The sequence below is a fragment of the Drosophila subpulchrella genome, chromosome 2R (genome assembly GCF_014743375.2).
Source record: "Drosophila subpulchrella strain 33 F10 #4 breed RU33 chromosome 2R, RU_Dsub_v1.1 Primary Assembly, whole genome shotgun sequence".
NCBI lineage: Eukaryota > Metazoa > Arthropoda > Insecta > Diptera > Drosophilidae > Drosophila > Drosophila subpulchrella.
Genome location: NC_050611.1, coordinates 16,995,662 through 17,014,709, shown reverse-complemented (window position 1 = coordinate 17,014,709; position 19,048 = coordinate 16,995,662). Strand labels below are relative to the sequence as shown.

The window sequence follows — 19,048 nt, the reverse complement described above, 5'->3', positions numbered from 1 at the left end:
CCTTTCCTTACCTTTTGTTTGATTTATTTGTAGCTCTTTTATGCTTGAAATACCTTAATTTGTTTTATTTATTTAATTTATGTTGAATAATGAAAAATATTATAATTAATTACTTGATATAGCAATCTCTAAAAGTCAATAATTCTTATTATAATTAATGTAACATTTACACTTACTATATATATAGACAGACAGAGAAAATTCTGACGTTCTCATCTAATTTGAAAATGTTCTTAAAAATAGAACGACATTTTTAAGTTGAAAATGTTTTCATTTTGCTCGATTAAAGTTGAATGGGCGGTATTTATGAACATTGTATATCTCAACAAATTATTAGTTCAGTCCGTAGTGTCTACTTATCAAAAAGGTGTTAAATAAACTCACTTAAACTTTTCTCTTCTCACCATTTCGTTCTAATATTGAGAACATTGATACCAAAATGTACTTACAAGGTTTTTAAGAACGAATGTTCTCAATTCAAGAACAATGTTCTTGGATATTTCTCTCTGTGAATGTTTCACACAGCTAAATATTTCCTATATGAACTCTTCAGGATTAAAAAAGTGTCCAACTTATTTTATGGCCCAAAAAAGGGTTTCTAACCATTTCAACTATTTGTTAGCTAAGTTTGTTTTTAGTTCCTTGAAATTAAGGATCAATGGTTTAACAAATGAAATTCCAAGCTAGCTGATTTTAAAACGCTTGTACATAAATAGATTTTTTTTTACATTTTTAATAACAAATCAGAAAAGATTTTTAAAATTAAAATCACAAGTAATAATTTGTTTCCATCCCCGTCTTAAATGTCTGAACATGAACCCTTTAATGACTCATTAGATGGGACTTTTGAACTTATGAACTCTTAATAGATACTTGTGTCTGGTGATGATGTCTGTCAAAGTTGATGGGATGCTTAAACCTCTCGCAAGAAGTCACATTAACTTTTCATCTCGTATCCAGAATCAATTTCCGGCCATTTCGGAGATGATTTTGTGGGCGTAAGTGTCATTGAAATGTGCCATCACGTCAATCAGCTTAAATCGGACGCACATTTGCGGCATTATTTACTGGAAGCCTTTACTTTTTTTGTATTTTCTCTTTGCCCGGGGACTGCCACAGATTCGAAAGATACAGAAATTAAATTAACTCATGAAAATGTCGAGCGCGTCAGGCGTGCGTTGATCTGGCAGCTACGTGCCGAGGATTTGCCTTTTGGAATCCGGAATCTGGAGTCCTGAATCCAAAATCCTGCGACTGCGACTGCGACTCCTTTTGCATGTCCTGGCAACCAAATCAAGAGCAGCGCCATACTCCTATATTTATTTTCCCATCTTTTCGCTGCTCATTTTTAATAAACCGGCTTCGGGTGCTCATTGCGGCATTTCAGCGACCACGTCAAGTTGTCATCAAGCCAAGTCGAGTGCTTATCCCGGCTTTATTAACTGTCCAAAGTGTTTGTCGCCCTTCTGCGGCTGCTCCTCGTCTTCCTCTCGGCATCTTGACTTTATTTTCTGTTTTTTCCTCCTCCCTTGAGGTCTTAGGTTTCCGATTTCAACCTATTTTTGCTCATTTTCTGACGATTATTTTGTTATTTTTAAATTTATTCTAGCGGAAATTTAATTTTGGCTTCGCTTGTATCGGAGTTTTACGGTTTAGTTGTGGTCTAATTAGCAGTTAATGATAAAAACTCCGGAGTGGTGATGCCAGCAGCAAACTTTAAGAGCACACAAATTGATGTTGATCCCACAGCTGAAGAAAAGTTTTTTGTTTGACTGCTAGCCTATTAAAAACTTTAAATAACTAATGGTTAAATTAACATTCATATGGCATTTAATTCTAAAAGTATTTGTACAAGTGTCAAATAATATAACAAATAAATTTAAATTTATTGAATATACATAATATACCAAAAACAAGTATTATTGTATGGGACCAATAGACCACAATATACTAATTAAATTTGAATGCAAATTGATTGCAAAATTATTTACAGTTTGAACGGGATATTTTATATTTTAAACTAATGCGTTTTTCCTAATGAAATTTCATTTTTTTTCCAACATGCATTATGCAAACAAAAAAGTAAAGAAGAAAACTTCATTAATTTGAATTTAACACGAACATGTATTAGAACTTTTGATTTTCAACTTTTTTCAATTACAAAAAAGGATAATCGGCAGGTAAAAAGAATAAAATGCAAATGCGCTGTTTCTAAAATTAATAAATGCATTTGGTTATAATTAATCTACGCTTTGATTTCCGAAAATTAATGCATTTAACTATAATATATTCATGCGTCGATGATTTTTGAGGGTATTATGGCTGAGAGTTTTAATACTTTAACCTGGGCTGTATTTAAATTAACTATTAGCTTCTATTTCTGGCTTAATTTATCATCTATTTAACAGTTTATTCCATTTTATCCAGGCTTATTTGCCAGCTATGTTTATTTATAATTAATTGTCATCATTTGGACAGCTATTTATAGTTCTTGTAATCTATCGATTCATTTACTATTAATATTTCAGTTTGTTGACCGGAAATTTGTCCAGTTCTGTGACAAAATTTTATTGCCTTGGCCAATTAAACGGCCATAATGTGTTTAATTCAACAGTTTCTGGCCAAACGGTCATTAATATTAATTTAAGTTAGACAAGCGCCAAGTTTCCTGACACTTCAAACCCACAAAAACAAATGCTGGGTCGTAATGAGGAACCGAATAACACGGCTACATGGGAGTAAAAACAAAGCCAAAGACAAACACGGCAATGGCAATAACAATAATAATAACAGAACAGCCTTATAAGATATATGGGTGGGTGGGTTCTTGGGCAGGGAAAATGGGCTGGGGATATGGGGAAACGGAGAAGCATTGGCGTGGTAAATAAATAAAACGATTTCAGTCGCATATGTAAACACAAAGTCCTCAAGGTGCAAAGCAAGGCATCTTAGCGGCATTTCTTGTGTGATAAGCGGGGTTTTCCAGGGAAAAGTGGGGCCCGGGGAAAATGGATGGGGCCATCGGGGTGACGAAGGATGGTCCTCGCTAATCGTAAATTGGCTTGGCATAGTACTAATCTACACATGCACACTCGTATATACACACATCTAAGGGGCATAAAAATTGGCACTCAATAAGCATGAGGGCACTTTTGGGGCCACTCACACGATTTTCCACCCGCATTTTCCACCTCCCTGCACGTACCTACAATATACATATATATACATATGTTTATGCGTGGGCGTTTTGTCGCCAGAAGGCTCGAATTTTCCTCGGCGACGCTGACGGCATAGTCTGGATCCAAGACGTTATGACCTACAGGTTCACCGCACAGCCCACACATCCTGCCCCCAGTATTTTAAATGCCTAATAGGATACAAATAATAAGCATAAAAGGTTCATTGAGTGGGTAATATGTTAATGACAGCCTTAGATGTTGTCAGTGGCTTAATTAAAATAAATAATGCGTTACGGAGTATATTTAGCTGTCCCGAATAAATCTGATTTAATCTGATTTCCGATTTAATACCACTTAACCGTCTAATGGACATGATACTTAAATACTGGTAAGCAAATATTGGTTGAATTACTTACCCTACTTTCTACATCGATTATTTTTGATTATTTCTAACATAGCTTATAATGATTACGGTCCCTGATAGAAATATGAAACTTCTCAAAAATAAACTTTAGTTCTAGGGATAGTCTTAAGTAAATAGTTGAGAAGAAAGAATATTTTTTAGCCACATAAAAAAAGTGGGTAACATGTTAATGACAGCCTTAGATGTTGTCAGTGGCTTAATTAAAATAAATAATGCGTTACGGACTGTATTTAGCTGTCCATAACAAATCTGATTTAATCTGATTTCCGATCTAATACCACTTAACCGTCTAATGGACAAGATACTTAAGTACTGGTAAGCAAATATTTGTGGAAATACTTACCCTACTTTCTACATCGATTATTTTTGATTATTTCTAACATGGCTTATAATGATTACGGTCCCTGATAGAAATATGAAACTTCTCAAAAATAAACATAAAAAAGGGGGTAATATGTTAATGACAGCCTTAGATGTTGTCAGTGGCTTTATTAAAATAAATAATGCGTTTCGGACTATATTTAGCTGTCCCGAATAAATCTGATTTAATCTGATTTCCCATTTAATACCACTTAATCGCCTAATGGACATGATACTTAAATACTGGTAAGCAAATATTGGTTGAATTACTTACCCTACTTTCTACATCGATTATTTTTGATTATTTCTAACATAGCTTATAATGATTACGGTCCCTGATAGAAATATGAAACTTCTCAAAAATAAACTTTAGTTCTAGGGATAGTCTTAAGTAAATAGTTAAGAAGAAAGTATATATTTTAGCCACATAATAAAGTTGGTAATATGTTAATGACAGCCTTAGATGTTGTCAGTGGCTTAATTAAAATAAATAATGCGTTACGGAATATATTTAGCTGTCCGTAACAAATCTGATTTAATCTGATTTCCGATTTAATACCACTTCATCGTCTAATGGACAAGATACTTAAATATTGGTAAGCAAATATTTGTTGAAATACTTACCCTACTTTCTACATCGATACAATGATTATTTCTAAACAATACGTAATAAAACTTACAAACAACGATTATTTTTGATTTTTTCTAGTATCGCTTATAATGATTAGGGTCCCTAAAAGAAATATAAAACTAAAAAATAAACTTAATAGTAATAATAAACGGAATAGTCTTAAGTAAATAGTTGATAAGACAGTAAATATTTTAGCGACATTAGAAAAATCAAGAAACTAAATAGTGATTCAAAATAAATGATTTAGCAAACAATGCCAACGACATTTTATATATCATAGACCCATCATCAATCACAAATCAAAAAGCAGTAATCAATAAACGAAATTCTCAGCCTAATGCGAACAAATATTTATGTTAATGGATAGGATATAAATTAAACTGTTTATTTATAGGCTCTTTAAAAGAAAGGCATTTATTTCGCTAAGTATTAAGCTAAACAAATTTTACGACGCAACAGCCGAAAAGCCAAGCCAACTGGCAAATCACTACCTGCTGATTTATATATTAACTTGGATTATACAAGCGTGCCTGCAGCTTCTACCTTCTCTTCTGGTTCGTATATTACTGGTCACTGGACCTGGACATACCTCCTCCAAACACCCCACTTAACCTCGGATGTGAGTCTATTTCAAGCACTTACAACTTTATGGTCAAGAGGCAGGCCATTCTGGAGGAGGACCAGCCACCACATCCACCCTCTAAATCCACACTCACCACATCCCCCTGGGAGACCGACTTTAAGCTCCTTTCGGGGGCAATGGCAATCACAGTTGGCGGTTTGGCAAATGCCACAGGAGCCACCCACGCTCGGTTGGCCACCACCAAGTGTAATCCTAGAGCTTTCTCCTACTTTCGCCAGGCACTGATTTTTGCCAGCTAATTGCCGGGGAAGCAGGACAAACTTCTAAAATTCGACACCCTGCTCCATGCTGGGGAGACGTCATTATTAGGCAAAGAAATGAGGTAAGAGAAGGGCAAGAGGAGGAGCACCTGGCATTTGGGAATGCCTTGACATTAAGCATACGCCCCGTGCGGCACAGCGAGCTAGAATTTAATTAACTTGCACGAGAGTGCGGCATTTGAGAAGTCCACAATTAGACAGCTATCGGTTTGGGTTTCCCTGCCAGCGCACAAAGTATTCAAATGAAATGCTCTCGAGAGACCCAGTAACACATATCGATGGAAAGTCATTATCCGCACTTGAAAACTGACACCCAAATCGTTCGGCGGGGATGAAAATAAACCTATTTTTGGTGGCATAAAATAAACCAAAACAGCCCACGCGTGTTTGAATTTGGCCAAAAGTGCTACCACTGGGCCACTCAACCCGTCGAAAGTCACGAGTCCTTTTCCCGGCTGAGCAAATAGTAAAAAGGACATTCGCCCGAGTTGTCACATTCGTACGCTTAACTGAATGGGACAGCCGCAAAGATTAAACTGGTCCCCCGATTTATGCTTTTCTCAATAGGCAGAACAAAGATGGGCCCAGGAATTTCCATAAAGCTGCCAAAAGCCACCGAGAATCCTTTTTTTGGCCTCCCTTTGTCTTCAACGCCTCAAAGGTCAAAAGGTTTTGAACAACACTTCAGATGTGTTTGGAATATGTTAATGGTTTCTTTGATTTTGACAAACGTTTCTTGGTAAATTAAATACAATGGTTTGAAATGTCTTTGTTTCTGAGTTAGATTTAAATATAAAAAAGTCTCTTTTATCTTTTCCATAGCCAAAAACAGCTGACACCTGTTAAGATGTTAAAATAACCCATAAGATTTGTTACGAATATGTTAATGGTTTCTTTAATTTTTATAAACGTTTCTTGGTATATTAAATACAATATTCTGAAAAGGCTTTGTTTCTGCATCAATTTTAAATATAAAAAAAAATGTTTTATCTTTTCCATATGTCTCTAGCCTTAAGTAGGTGAAAAATTCAGATTTATTTAATTTTTAACTACAAGGTCTTTGACCTCTTTTTAGTTTTTTTTTAATTTACTATGTTTCCTACTAAAAATAGCTGACACCTGTTAAGAGGTCAAAAGGTTTTGAATCACCCTTAAGATGTGTTACGAATATGTTAATGATTTCTTTCATTTTCTTGAAAATATTTTGTTAAATTTAATAACAAGTTTGCCCCTCCAGCTTTATTTATTCCTTAAATATCTCCTTTTTTGCATTAAATTTATTCACCAACCAGCCTCCATAAGTCTCTTGGCTTTAATAAAGGTCAAATTCCGATTTATTCAATTTATAATCCTCAAAGTCATTAAACCATTTGTGATGTCTATTCAAATTCATTGTTTATCCAGCTCACAACATCGCAAATGTCCAAAACCGGCACTTGTCTAATTAATTTCCATTTCAATTTTAGTTCTTGTATCGGGCCAAATCGCTGGTCAGACCTGGCAACTTCTCTTTTTTGGGCCAAAAAGCGAACGGCGTCCAAATGGCGAACTTTGAGTCCTGATAAAATAAATCTCTTTTTCGTTTCGTTGATTTTATTTGTTTGTTGGTTGCTGGTGGGATGATGCTGGTACTTTTTTGGGGAATTGTGAGGAAAAGTGAGGCTGAACCCTTTTCAATCAAATTAGCCATAGTCAGTGGAGCAATTCCATCATAGTGGGCAGATGATGAAAATTCTCGATGGGATTATAGGGCGGGTTGAGCATGTTATGGAGTTGAGAGCGATAGAAGTATTAGACTAGCAGCTGAAAACAATTCCTTTGAGATCGCACGATTGTGTTTGCCATTTTCGTAATTAAAAAAAAACATACGAACTCTGAATTTCCCTTTAAGATTGCAGTTTGGTTTTTTAAATTTGCACTTCTTTGCAAGAAGGAAGGAGTTTTCTTTTCAATTTTATAATATATATATTCATTTATACCGATTTCTTTCTTAATTGCTGATTTATACAATGGTTTATTTAATGTGCGTACTAAAAGCTTAAAAAACTCGATATCTTTAAGATACTCCCTCTTTAGTGCCCTAATATTTTTAGAAAACATGAAAAAAGACAGCTCACCGTGACCCGCAAGACGAAAAGCAAATATATGACATATGACTGACCAAGTGCCCTTTAACCTCCCACTTTTTTTTCGAGGACTTCGAATGTCAAAGTCGCTGTGGAGTGGAACAGCAACAATTGCCCTCATTTTCTTGCTTACACTAGAATTGGCAGCTGCCCCGACATTGTTGCCAAAATGTAGAAGACAAACAGCAGAAATTTCGCTCACAACATTGGCTAAATCATGGGTTGCTCATTTATCAGCGGGCAACAGTGGGTTAAGAATGTGGGCGGCTGCCTGCCTTTTATGGGTTTTCACCACCGTCAGCTGCATTGCTGAAAACTCTAGAATTCCACTGGACCCGGGCAAACAAAACTTCGCAGAAACTCTGGCGAACTTATGGACCAACAACCAAGTTGCAATTGAACAAAGTTGAGCCACTGGGAGCGTTTGTTTTCGCTTCCGTTTCCGGTCGGTTGGATGCAAAATAATGACAAATCGCCTACAGAATTGTGTCTTAAGTACGTGTCTGTGGCCTGCCTTCGGGGAATCTCTCCATCTCTATACATCTCTAGTCTTTCCCGCTCGCAAACATCTAGCAGGATTTCGAGTTATGACATTTTAAGGGGTCACATGTGTTTTCCGGGCACATCACGTATTATCGACATGTTAACGAGGCATTGTAATATGCATAACCCGGGCACAATAGATTCATAGTTTGTGGTTTATGTTCTTGAATATAAAGGGGAATCAAAAAAGTAACTCGTTAAATCTTTTTGATATTTAAAGAACGAAATGGAGGTATGGAGGAAAGAACGGTTATAATTTTTTTAATATAAATAACTTTGTATATTTATAAATCATAAAAATTAATATATCTGATTTTTACTACTGCTAACAAATCAGGAATAAAGTTTTTTAACATCATTAAATCACTTTGAATATAAAAAAAACTGAAAGAGCAATACGTTTCATATGAAATACCATGTACATAAATATCATTTTGATAATAAAAAAAAAACCAAAATACAAATTTAAAAAAAAATGAATTTCTTCACCTTCAGCTTTTTTAAATTCATAACTGTTATTTGCAGTCCTGGTTATAAAAACAATCTCCAGAATTGCATACTTAGAAAAGTCATACACAGGTTTCCTGCATTTAAAACAGGAATAAAGAGAAAGCTTAGGAAATTGAACCACAAAAAATATCCAATGCGTGAGGCTGCTGCACTAAACTATCATTTTTCCACTCGACTGAACTGCTGCGGTTTTCATATTTCTTTCTTTGGGGAAATGCCAGAGTTCAGAGCTGACTCCAAAAATAATAAATAAAACAAAAAGGGGTAGAGTTGCCAAAAAACTCAAGACAAATACCAAGCACAACAAGGTCAAAGGCACATATTAATAATTCAGTCGAAAGTAAAATAAAATAAATGCGTTGGAAAGTCAGGAACAAAAGGGGATTTGATAAGAGCAGCGGATAACTGACATAATAATGGCAAAACAAAGAAATCCCTTACATTCGTGGCAATCTGGAAAGTTGAGAAATTGCGTGAAAATCGCATAGTCTTGTCAGTGACAGCTGCTGGGATCTGCGAATAGATTAAAAAATATCAAAACCAGTAGACAGAACAAACAGAAGGCGCTTGGCAGATTGCTTACTTTTTTCTTTTTGGGGCTACAGGTGGACAGATGGAGCTCGGCGAGATGAGAGCATCGCCTCCATGCGATTACATACTCGCCCAACTAGCTGAACAGTTGTCGCTGTCACATCCCATCACATCGTATCACATCATTTGCATATCTGCAGTCGCCGTGTTGCGCTTATATCACGCATCCGCAGCGTTGGCCCATGCAATCGATGCCCTGCAGGCGCTTTTACCCCTGCTCCATTGCCATTTCCATTCTTAGTCGTATGCCAATCTTTGCTGGGAACCTCCCTTCGAGGGGAAGGCTTTTCTGGGGAACAGGGACCATCTATCGTCAATCAAAGGATTCTGAATTCCGTCCTCTCTCCACCGGGCTATTTGGCTTTGTAATTTATTTGCCCTGCTCGAGATTTGACTTAAAGTGGGTTAAACCACACGATTTAGGCCGTGACATATGATGAGGGAATATCGACCTAATTTGTACGTCCCTACTTGGCTCAAATTAACTTTGAAGTTTGCCCAGTTAGATGAGTAGGCTTGGCCTAAAAATTAAAAAATATATATTTAATATATATATATATAAAAGACCTACAATATATTTTAATTATTTTACAACCTTTTTTATGAACTATTCTCTAAAAATAAATTAGTAACAGTGATTTGTAATATTATCTCTCAAATATTTAGATTTTAGTCATGATTATTAACTTTGTTAATTTTTAGTTTAGTTTTTTGACTTGTTACTCTTAAAAATAGTTCTTTAACTTTAAAAATAAATAAAATTTCGAAATTTAACGCGCCATTAGCTTTCCAACGCAGCTTTTGCTGGGCTAGATGTTCAGGTCTTGACTAAGTTTTTAGGTATACTTTATAAGCTTTTGGATTGTTGTGTAAGACAGCACTACATGATGTATACAAATAATTTTTACGTAGTTCACAGCATGTAAATTTAAGGTATATCATATCTCAGGTCGAAAATAAACAAAGAACTAATTATATTTGTTCTTAGTCAAATAAGTTAAATGTTTTTACTCGGAATGAATAACAAGAAATTAATTTTTTAATGTTAATGTAGGAAGAAAGTAATTTGTAACTGAATTTAAAAGCTTCTGACTACCTTGTTCTTTAAATTAATATACTTAATCTCCATAAATTGAGATACTAAAAATATTTTCATCTATTTTTTTAACAAATCTTAAAGACATTTACTCGAAAGCATTTAAAGGGTCTTGTATTTATTTCTATATTCAAAAGCAAGCATCAAGAACACAATTACTTTGGGCATTATAAAAATTATTTAAAAAAGGTTTTAAAAATCTACAATGCCTCTGTTTTCAATATATATTAGGCGATTATTTATTTTTAAAATAATTCTTCCGTTGGCTTACCCAGAAGGGAACCACTGATTCCATGGCTTGAATCCAACTCTGCTGCTCATTTCTTGGCCGAGTAGACGACAACAGCTGCCACACGCTCGCAGACTCTCTTCCGGAGCGGCTGGCTCTCTGCACTTGTCTTGGCCAAAACGTGTTTTAGCCACTTCGCTGGCCTGGCTCTTCTCTTGGCCGCCTGGCAGCCAGTCTTCAGTTCGATTCGAAGCGCGTCTTAGTTCGGTTGTTGCCGCCGGTCGCAGATTAGTGATCATTTGGCCAAGTGAATGTCTTTTCAATTGTAACCGAAATCAAAACAATATCGTCCAGTGGGTGATATGTAAGTGAGCCGTGCCACTCGATACCCGTCTCTTTCCCTCGGTATATCCCCGTCTCTTTCGCGGCGGAGCAAGTGCGTCGGAAGATTTGCTGACAAGCGGGTTTCAATTTGAATTTCGGTCTTCGGTTATCGCTTTTCGGGACTTACGTTGGATTTTACGTATGCAAAGAGCGTAGTTTTGACATTACCGTTGTCTCGACGCGTCATAAAAAGTGACCACGCCTCCGCCTCCATACCTCCCTGTAAAAAAACCAATCGTTGATTATAACCAAGGAAAATTTCACTTTGCATCGAAAGCTAGTTTTTGCATATAAACAAAAATTAATGGAGGTACCACTGTGCCTGCCCACCGGACTTGGACTCGATTTCCCAAGCACCAACCATTCGATGGACCTCCATTTAACACAATATTAGTTAGCATTGAGATTCTCGAGCGTGGAATTAACATAAAGTTTTACCCCCCGGCTGGCCTCCAATTAGAAACTGCCATAAATGCATAAGAACTGTGCAGTGAAGTCCATTCAAAGACTTAATTAAGAATTATTAATTATTTAATTGGCCTTACGCAAGCCAAGGTCGTTGGCTGATAAAATGCGATATTTACCAGAAGTTTTTCCTTTCGAATAGAAAACAAACTAATTAAAGAAAAAAAAAATCGCATAATTATTTGCAAGAAAAAGAAAAAAACCGAATACAAACAAAAAAGCAAACCTCCAGAGCCAAGATATATTATATGCTTTCGTGTTTATATAGCAAAGACAGATTCAAGGTGAATGTTGCCATTATTTTTTTGCTCGAGCAACAAGTGAAAATTTATTGGGAGTTTTTTGCTCGCGTGCTGGACAAGTAAAAAACCGAAACCGAAAATCAACGCGAAATAAATGCCATTAAAGAGTAAGTAAATTTTGAAAAAAACCAATTTAAGGTGTTTGTTAAAATAAATAATCAGTGACTAATTTGGAAAGGAAGAAATAAATAACAAGGTATAGGTATAGGTAGTCTTTTTTAGAATGGGAATCCCCAAAGACTGATTCTTTGATTTCGTTTTTTAAAATCATTGCTTCAATTAGCATTTTAAATCGGGTTCTATTTATTATAAATTCAGCATTTCTGAGAAATATAATAGATATGGCTTTAGGTTAACAATCTATGATCAGTGTATATTTTTTTAAAGGTGATTTTTATTTTAAATTATTTTGGCAGATCCCCTATTATAATTGCTTATTAGTTACCCAAACCTCAGAACAGTACAATGTCATTAACCATATAGAGAACTTAGCCTACTCACACACAATTCTAGTTATCGATCATACGCAACGTTGGCGTTTTAGCCTTGAACTTTTTCGTCAGGTAGAATCCACCGAAAGAGACTGAAAGAGAAAGAAATCGCATTATTATTAATTACATTTTAACGGTAACTCCGAAACAACGCAAAATGTTTTGAATACCTTTCAGAAGATACCCAAACCCGTCTGACCCGTCCTCCCAAAAAACAATTTCTCGCTCTTGACTAAATTCGCCAGCTAAGCCATCAATAAAACGTATACGCAGCAGCAACAAAAATGCAAATACTGGACAGCAAATAATTTAACGATAATTTACAAAACGCCCGAGGCATAAAACAAAAAGTTTAATAAAATTACACAAAAAAATCAGCAATATTTCGGATAAGGTTTTTTTTCGGAGGAGTAACGAAAATGTCTCGGTCGACGTCGCAGTCGATGTTTCTCGGCCGCAGCTTCTTTTTCTTCGTCACCATCTGCGGCTGCTTTGCACAAGGTGAGTGAGTTTTACATATGATTTTTGTATTTTATGATGTCTTGTGCCGCGCAAGACAAAATAAAACTTAATTTAAGTCATATTCTTCGGGCATAATATCTTGGTATCCCCAAAAAGCCTCTCTGATTCACTGCATGCTAATTTATCTCGATGGTAGCGGCTTCTTCAAGCCGTGAGATCGGTGTCTTTTACAAGCCGGAACTCTCTGAAGGTCTGAATCCAAAGAACGACGACACTAAATGCGTGTTCAAAATTATAATCTCAAAATTAAAACCAACTGCGAGTGAATTGTCACGAAAAAAAGAAACGGATGCTCGGTAATAAAGCTCGTATGAAAACAAAAACACGTCTAAAACTTCCGGAGAGTTAGCAGATGACAGCCGTGATTAAATAAACACTTTTAAGCTGGAAAAAAAGTGTCTAACAAATAAGTAGTTGATCAACTGGCAGACACAAATTTGGTTGCACCTGCAGTTGATTTTTATGCCCTGGGGGGTATTCAGTATTTGACTGGCAAATGTCGACGGTTTTGGCCTTTTTCGGCAACCTTTTTATGGGTGCACAGAAAAAAAGAGTTATAGGATTTATTTATACAAGATTTGTGAACTTTTTTGGAATTTATGATTGAAAATCTGATGCAACAATGTGTATTTAAAAGTATTTTTACAATTATACAAAAGAATTCATTTATTTAATAATACCTGCATTTTTATATCTTAAATATATAACCAGTTAAAATGAACCAGTATTTTTTGTGTGTGCTCCTGGATTAACTGACTTTATTTTTTTATTTCTCCCCTGAAGCGTGTTAAAATGTCAGTAAATGTCAATAAGACTTTAGTCGCCTCGAAGGCCTGTTTAAATATGGGGTTAACTGTTCGAAAGTTAAAGGAAACCGATGGTAAAAGAGTTCTTAACCCAGAATTCCGTTTACCTTAAGTGATTTGGAGGCGAAAACAGTGTCATTGAACTTGTGACAGTGTCACGTAAACTTGACATAATATTTACACAATTACCACGAATAATTTTCGAATTAATCAGCAGCAGAGCCGAACAAAAAAGGCCTGAAGAAAATAACAAACCAACAAATTAAAACTAAATCTGTTGCATAAGATATCAATACCCAACCTTTCGGAATCTTTTCGGGGTCTTATAAAAAAACCGAGAGACAAAAGCCACGTTAATAAAATTAACTTGCTAATGAAACGATGATCACACCGCATCATTTCTGCGGGCTACATATATAGTATACTATATATATTGACTTAAATCATTTCATAGCTGAAATCAAGAAATACAACTTATGGAAATCGACTAGCAGCATTTTTTGTATGCAGAAACATTTTTGTCGCGCGTGTTTTAAAGCCAAAAGCAGAATGGGAAAACAAGTTTCGAGTTACTTGGCGTTCCACTATGCAAATTAAAGACTAAATACTGAAGATATACACATGTCTGCATGTCGCTTTGGATATTTTGTAATATCGCGATGAAAACGAAAGTAAAACCCATTGCCGCTTGACTTTGAAAGCCCCCAGAAAGACCCTTCCAGCTGCCCTTGTTGTTGGATTGTCGCGGGTTTCACTTTTATAGTATTCCGCCATGTACATGTACCGAGTTGTTAACTCTATCGAATTAAAATAAATTCGCCGCCACTGCCGTTGTGCCGAAAGAAAGTGAAAGAAATGTACGAGTTTGTACATGTGCACATGGCAAAGTTGCGGCACCAGTTTTGTGCTCGAGATCATAACAATAATAATGGCAACAGGTTGGCTGACTCTTACAGTCCCACTTCTACGAAGCTTGAATTTACCAAGTCGAATTTTCTGAAAATGCTATAATATTGAATGGAAATGGGTTTTATGTTTTATCACTAGCACGATTTGTAGTCCAATTGCGGTTTTTGATTTTTCATATCATTACCATAAGTGGTTGATTTTGAAGACTTACTTGTATAACTGCAACGAAAATAAATGAATATATATATATGTATTATATTCATTGGAAATAATATAAACATTTTATTTTGTATCACTTACACGATTTCTAAACCTTTGTAAACCTTAGAGCTTTTATATCATCGCTATAGTGGTGATTTGATATTAAAGATCCATTTGTATAACTGCAATGAAATTATAAATATTTGTATTTATCTATCTATCAAGCAACAAAATATTAATATTAAAGATCACAATATTTAGAAATCACAATTTAGAAATAAAATACATACAGATTATCAAAGATCTGTTTAAAATTCATAATCTTCTTAAAACGTATTTCAAGGACTTGGACTCATTTCTCTTATAATATGGTCAGTTCATTTAATGCAAGTAAGACTGTATTTCAAATCAGATTTTGAGTCTATTCCGAAACTGCGCACTTTTTCCGAATTGGAATTGTCACACAGCCGTTACTTTTTCCAACTGGCCGGCCGAACGTGACGCATTTCTTTGGCTTTATTCCGATGAATAAATCTCTTGGCCAGATGCAGACTCTGTGGAAATAATTGCTAGTTTACATACTCATGTAAATTGGCATTTCTGTGCGCCGTAATGATGGGAAACATGCCAATGACATTGTTGTCCAACTCGAGTCGAACATTATGGCAGTGGAAAGCGAATTTACATAGACAATGTGCGATTTTTGTGGCCTGAAAAGAAAAGCGCAGATTTTGCCAATGGCCAATTAAAATACATTCGCATTTCCACACGGTGCTCAACATTATTTCCGCTCAGGTTAACTGCACTCGACTTCAAAACGGGTTTTATTTTGGTGTCTAGTAAACCAAAACAAAAAACAGGTGCAACAACCGACTGGCCAGCGGCATTTTATATAATGGTCAGCTTTAAAAAAGAGCAATTTCTCAAATAGTTAATAGGCATTGCTAACATACTTCGGCCAGTCCACTGGTTTTCGATTTTGCGACAAATTTACCGAGATCAAGTTCCTTGCAACACGGCCTGCGTTTCCACTCCAAAAATCTGTTGAATTCCTTTGAAACTTTAGATTTAGTGGGCATAACCTCAAAAACTACTACAATTGCCTTTCTTCCGGCTCCCTTTTTGAAAAAACAAGTTGGCAGCTCCATTTCCTAGGGATGGTTCTTTGTATAAAACAAAACCACGTGGATATCGTATGCTTCGATCAAGAATGCAATGAAATATCGATAAAAAAGCTGAATCTTTCAAATTGTTTAAACAATAAAGGAGTTGCACTCGTTCCAATGTTGTGTTTATGCTTTCCTCTAATGGTTTTAAACGTACAGTATGCTACGACAAAGCACAAGGAAACCCCTTATGCCAAAACCAAAGCCCTCGAAAATAATTTTTTTCGGCTGGATTCCTTTAAAAACTAAATACTCTTTAATTTGACTTTGCATCCCTGGTTGCACCTGGTCCAAGTTGGCAGCGCTGTTTTAGTTGTAATTTTATTTGGCTGAGTTTATAAAGTTTATAAGTTTATACGCAAATCATGCCCAGCGGCGAAGGTTCCAGAAAACACAGCTCGGGTGACACTGATAAGAGCGAGATCTTTGTGGTGGAAAAGTTTATTGGCAAACGCTTTCTGCGCGGAAGACCCCAGTATCTGGCCAAATGGGAGGGCTATACCAAGGAGGAGTCCACTTGGGAGCCCCTGGAGAACTTGGCCAATTGCATGACGCTGGTGGCGGACTTCGAGGCAGAGCTCTTCCAGCGGAGCCAGGAACAAAATAAGCCCAAATAAAAATGGAACATTCTTTGATCACATTGTTAAATACAAATAAAAGCTAAATAATTGTGCATTAAAGCTTATAATTACAAAGTTTTATTATAACCAGGGCTGGAATACATGTTCATACATAGCTGCCATAGTTTGCCTTAAACAAACTTGATAAGTTTGTGAAAATTCTTTTATAGGTAAAATGTTTGTTGAATTTTAAAACCAAATTAATTAAGCCGCTTATTAAAAAGTATTTTTATATAAATGCAGCGATCAAAGAAAAAATATTACCAAAAAAATACCAAAAGCTTTGCCATCCCTAGCGCCATTCTAAGCGAGTTGGCAGCTATTTACTTTTCGCTCTTTTTTTCGGCGTCCTTCAAGCGTCTTTTTTTCGGCATCTTGCATCTCCCTTTTTTACTGACACTTACGCTGAGGCTATCTCGCTTTTTTACTGACACTTACGTTGGCTTACGTTTGCCGACACTTACGTGGTGCTTACGTGCGTTCGAAACGTCGAACAGACGCTCTCATTTGCCGAACGAAATTCGAAGATGTCTCTGAGCAAGATATCTCGTGGAGTTCAACGAACCCAATCTAATCCCCACCAGGTCAACGACCGGGTCGAGAGTCCTACCCAAGAATTTGTTGTGGAGAAAATTGTAGGTAAGCGCTTCCATCATGGGCGTCCCCAGGTGCTGGTGAAATGGGTTGGTTTCCCGGACGAGGAAAACTCCTGGGAGCCGATGGAAAACGTAGCCAACGCCATGCGTCTCCTATGCGACTTCGAGGCGGAGCGCTACAGGATGAAGGAGATTGCCCTGGCCACACTCAAGCAGGACTTACCGCCCAGTCCCAGCACCAGCGCTGTGTCTCTGGTTGACCAGAGTCCCAAGAAATCCTCAAAAGCAAAGAAAAAATCAAAGGGAAAGCAGGAAAACACTTCATCCACAGTTAGTGCTGAAGAATCCAACAAGAAGGCCAAAGGAAAGGGTAAAGATGGCCGCTCACCTGTCCCCAAACAAAATAATAAAAAGGCAGCCAAGGCATCTAAAGAGCTAGCCAGCTCTAGCCATTCCGGAAATGGTCCCAAGGAGACCTTCGACAAAAAACCTTCAGAAACACCATCGACTAAAATGACGCCCAGTATTCCCGGCCAATTCAGAGTTCTAAACTTGAGCGACTCCAGTGATGAGGAGACAATCGGGGCGACCTCTTTGGACTACCAAAGAGCATGTACACCCCAACGGGCCATCCCAAAGTCACCCAAGCCTCTAGCTCTTTTTCTGGAGGATGCACCGCAGATGGCTCCGTCTGTGCCGCAACAGAAAGAAGCTGAACCCCTTGAGGAGGGCACCCAAGATGAAGATTCGGATAGCTCCTCGTCCAACTCTTCAGCATCATCATCAGGCAGCTCGTCCTCGTCGGGATCCTCCAGATCCGGATCGAAATCCAGATCCAGATCCAGTAGCTCATCATCAACTGCGTCCGAAGAACCAAAACCAGTTCCTGAGGCAGCCTCGCTGGACACTATAAAGGAAGCGGCTCGCAAGTGGGATGCCGAAAAGCGGGTGGCCAAACTTAACGATCTCATGCCGAAAAGCGTCAGCCCCAAAATTGAGACCAAAAACACAGCACAGCCAGAGACCAAAAAGATTCGTCGACAGAGTTCTGTACAGGGATTCCAGTCACCTATCAATAATCCCATTGATTCAGAAATTCAGCGCGTAAGAAATCTAAATTTGTATTAAGGAAATCAAACCAAAACTACTGAAAACAGTTAATAAGTAAATAAGCATTGTAAAAGCTTTAATTTTATGCCACTTATGAAAGCACTTTAAGTTCTAGTAACTTCACAGCTGTCCAGTTAGCAACGGTTTGATCTCCTCGTGCAAGAAAATAAATCCTCTAAGTTAAATCGGTTTTACCGGCACAGATACACGGCAATCTTAGCCAGCAGCAGAGCAAATTTAACTTCCCCAAGCCACTCAGCAAGCCGCCAGAAAAGCAAACAAAATCCAGCCAGTCATCGGTGCAGCGCAAGGGCCGTACAGTGGCAAACAAGGAGTTGGCAATGCTTCTCGCAGACCAACAGGAGCGGGCTCAATCTCAGCCACCCAAGTTGGAAGTAAAGGACGAGCCGATGTCACCACCGGCGGAGCAGTACGAGGGCTTGGTACGAAACAATGCCAACACCACCCCGCGTCCGAGGCGCAGCCAGGTCCAGCTCGCAGGAAAGGGTCGGGGTTGGAGAATGCCGGAGCGCAAGACACCCTTCGGATTAAACCGCGGCCTGGAGCTGGATAAGGTGCACAACAGTTTCCAGGTGCTTGGTTATCTCTTCCTGTTTGTCACCTGGAAGGGCTGCAAAGTTATGGACGCAGTGCTAATGGAGGATCTTCGTAAAGCTTACCCGTTGAAAGTAATAGAATACTTCCAAAGCTTGGAGAGACGTACCCATAAGTAAAGATGTCTAGTACACCTGGTGAGTTGTGGCATCATTTGATGTTGGCCCTGTGCCCATAACCTTAAACGCAAGCTTCCGCTCCCGACCAGCTTCAGTTTCTTCTTCATAACTTTACAGTTCGACGCTCGCAATATTCGAGCCATGAGCCAT

General features: G+C 37.4%; 2 protein-coding genes across 5 annotated transcripts in view; both read left to right on the top strand.

The window, feature by feature from the left end:
• The first annotated feature begins 10,825 nt into the window (after positions 1-10,825).
• The window catches only part of LOC119549353 (flocculation protein FLO11), a 40,700-nt gene continuing 32,477 nt past the window's right edge, over positions 10,826-19,048 (top strand). Inside the window, exons 1-2 of one of the 4 annotated variants that reach the window (XM_037857339.1) lie at positions 10,826-10,956; positions 12,412-12,735. In XM_037857339.1, coding sequence (XP_037713267.1) covers positions 12,654-12,735 — 82 coding nt within the window. In that variant the 5' untranslated portion in view covers positions 10,826-10,956; positions 12,412-12,653. Of the gene's footprint in view, positions 11,851-12,411; positions 12,736-19,048 lie in introns of all 4 variants that reach the window. The other 3 variants (XM_037857340.1, XM_037857338.1, XM_037857341.1) reach the window with 3 other exon arrangements.
• On the top strand, positions 16,147-16,496 carry LOC119549355 (chromobox protein homolog 5-like). The gene has a single exon (XM_037857344.1). It carries the CDS (start codon positions 16,204-16,206, stop codon positions 16,453-16,455), a length of 252 nt encoding a protein of 83 aa, XP_037713272.1. The 5' UTR covers positions 16,147-16,203; the 3' UTR covers positions 16,456-16,496.

What these genes read in the sequence shown, in the direction of transcription:
- LOC119549355 (XM_037857344.1), top strand. Translation starts at nt 16,204, where the DNA reads ATGCCCAGCGGCGAAGGTTCCAGAAAACACAGCTCGGGTGACACTGAT.